General features: G+C 48.1%; 1 protein-coding gene across 4 annotated transcripts in view; it reads left to right on the forward strand.

Annotated features, from left to right (window-relative positions):
* The window catches only part of ZNF347 (zinc finger protein 347), a 37430-nt gene that overhangs the window by 20726 nt on the left and 14635 nt on the right, over nt 1-2069 (forward strand). For all 4 annotated transcript variants that reach the window (XM_011946184.1, XM_011946183.1, XM_011946182.1 and 1 more), the window contains exon 2: nt 99-159. In XM_011946184.1, coding sequence (XP_011801574.1) covers nt 145-159 — 15 coding nt within the window. In that variant the 5' untranslated portion in view covers nt 99-144. The remainder of the gene's footprint in view (nt 1-98; nt 160-2069) is intronic.

The following is a 2069-nucleotide window of genomic DNA, read 5'->3' on the forward strand; positions in this document are numbered from 1 at the left end:
CCGCCCGTCTCGTCCTCCCAAAGTGCTGGGATTACAGGCTTGAGCCACCGCGCCCGGCCTCAATATTGACTTCTAAAGGCACTTTCCTGTTACCTAAGGAAGAAGCCTCGAAGAGGAGGAAGAGGAAGGAAAGAGAAGTCGGGCATGGCTCTCACCCAGGTAAAATAATATTATCAGTGGATGGTTCTGTCTCTTATTTCTTCCTGAAATGTCATTCTTTGAAGTTGGGAATCTTCTCTGAGTCTGAAGCTTCCTGCCTGACAGGTTTGCTCACACTCACCCATGCCTTCCCTCAGTCTCTCATCTCGCTTAGATTCCATCTCCTGTGACCCAGTGACATGAACTTGGGAAGAGGCGGCACTGGGCATGGGCCTGGGAAGGGCTCACACCCAGACGTGGATGGAGACAGGGTGAGGGTCCCGTGGTGTGAGTGCTGTTGGGCAGCAGGGATTGTTCAGGGGCCACATCTGGATGCACTGTCAGCTCTCTATAGACCAGGAGTAGAGAAGCTGCATGTGGAAGTCTCGTGTGAATGTGCACAAATACCTGCTAAATTCTGTAAAATAAGGCTAATAAGGGGAAATTTTTTCTGGTTCATTTATATTACATTTGAAGCTGACCAAGTGAGTCACTGTGTTTCCAACCCCAGACTCTTATTAATGACTGGGAATGGAATGGGAATTTTAGACTGACAGACATCAGTGGCAGAAGATTCTTTCATCCCATCATCTATTTTAATACATGAAATCAACCTAAATGGAAAATGCAGGAGAATCATTGAACTATTCTCAGAAAACCCATACGATGGAGACTGGTGTTTCTGCAGGGACCGTTGTGCAGCTGCTGCTAGGTGAGAATGGTTATTATTTTGTTCGGTTATAGGAGCAGAACTTCCTTCCCATTAGAGAGGATAGAACCACGTTCTTGTTTTACCAATTTTTTTTTTTTTTTGAGACGGAGTCTTGCTCTGTCGCCCAGGCTGGAGTGCAGTGGCGTGATCTTGGCTCACTGTAAGCTCCGCCTCCTGGGTTCATGCCATTCTCCTGCCTTAGCCTCCCGAGTAGCTGGGACTACAGGCGCCCGCCACTATGCCTGGATAATTTTTCGTATTTTTAGTAGAGACGGGATTTCACCGTTTTAGCCAGGATGATCTCGATCTCCTGACTTCATGATCCGCCCGCCTCGACCTCCCAAAGTGCTGGGATTACAGGCTTGAGCCACCGCGCCCGGCTATTTGTTGTAATTTTCTTGTTGCCTCCCTGATCACATTGTGCTTTCCTCTTCTTGTGTGTCCAGAACTTTCTGTTCTCTGAATATGGGCTTAGTCCTTCAGCCACTTCTTTTCTCTGTCCACACTCATTGCCTTTCCTTATCAACTCAGCTCATGGCTTTGAACCCCACCGGCACAGCTTCGTGTCACCTGCGGGACTCTTCCGTGAATTCTGGATCCTGTGTCCAGGCCTCCCAAAGTGCTGAGATTACAGACGTTAGCCACTGTGCCTGGCTAAATCTATTTATTTATTTATTTTAAGAGAAATGGTGTCTCACTGTGTTATTTAGGCTGGTCTTAAACTCCTGGCCTCGATTGATCTTTCTGCCTCAGCCTCCCAAAGTCCTAGGATTATAGTGGGAGCCACCACGTTCAGCCTCTACCTTTCGTTTCTGAGGCCAGAGAGGTGAGGGAGGCTGTTCTCTGCATGGGGTTTGGTCAGGGCTGGGTGTGTGCCCTGAATGGGGGAGTTCAGTCCAGCCCACCTCCCAGTTGCTGCAGCGTGTGTGTGGGCTTCTCCAGAGGAGAGTTGATTCTGAAGAAAGGGGTCAGAAACTCACTCACTGGTCTTCCTGTAGGAGCTTCTTGTCCCTGCATCGCCCTGGTGCAGTGGGCAGCTGAGACCATCTTTCCACAGCGTGAGGTCTTCCCTGTGTGTGTGTGATTGTGCCATAGGAAGAGGATGTGTTGATTCTGAGCAATAAACAGCACATTTTGGATATTCAATATTGACTTCTTTTTTTTTTTTTTTTTTGAGACGGAGTCTAGATTTTTGTAAATCCAAAAACTTGTCCAGGTG

This window comes from Colobus angolensis, unplaced genomic scaffold, assembly GCF_000951035.1.
Source record: "Colobus angolensis palliatus isolate OR3802 unplaced genomic scaffold, Cang.pa_1.0 Scaffold25, whole genome shotgun sequence".
Classification (NCBI taxonomy): domain Eukaryota; kingdom Metazoa; phylum Chordata; class Mammalia; order Primates; family Cercopithecidae; genus Colobus; species Colobus angolensis.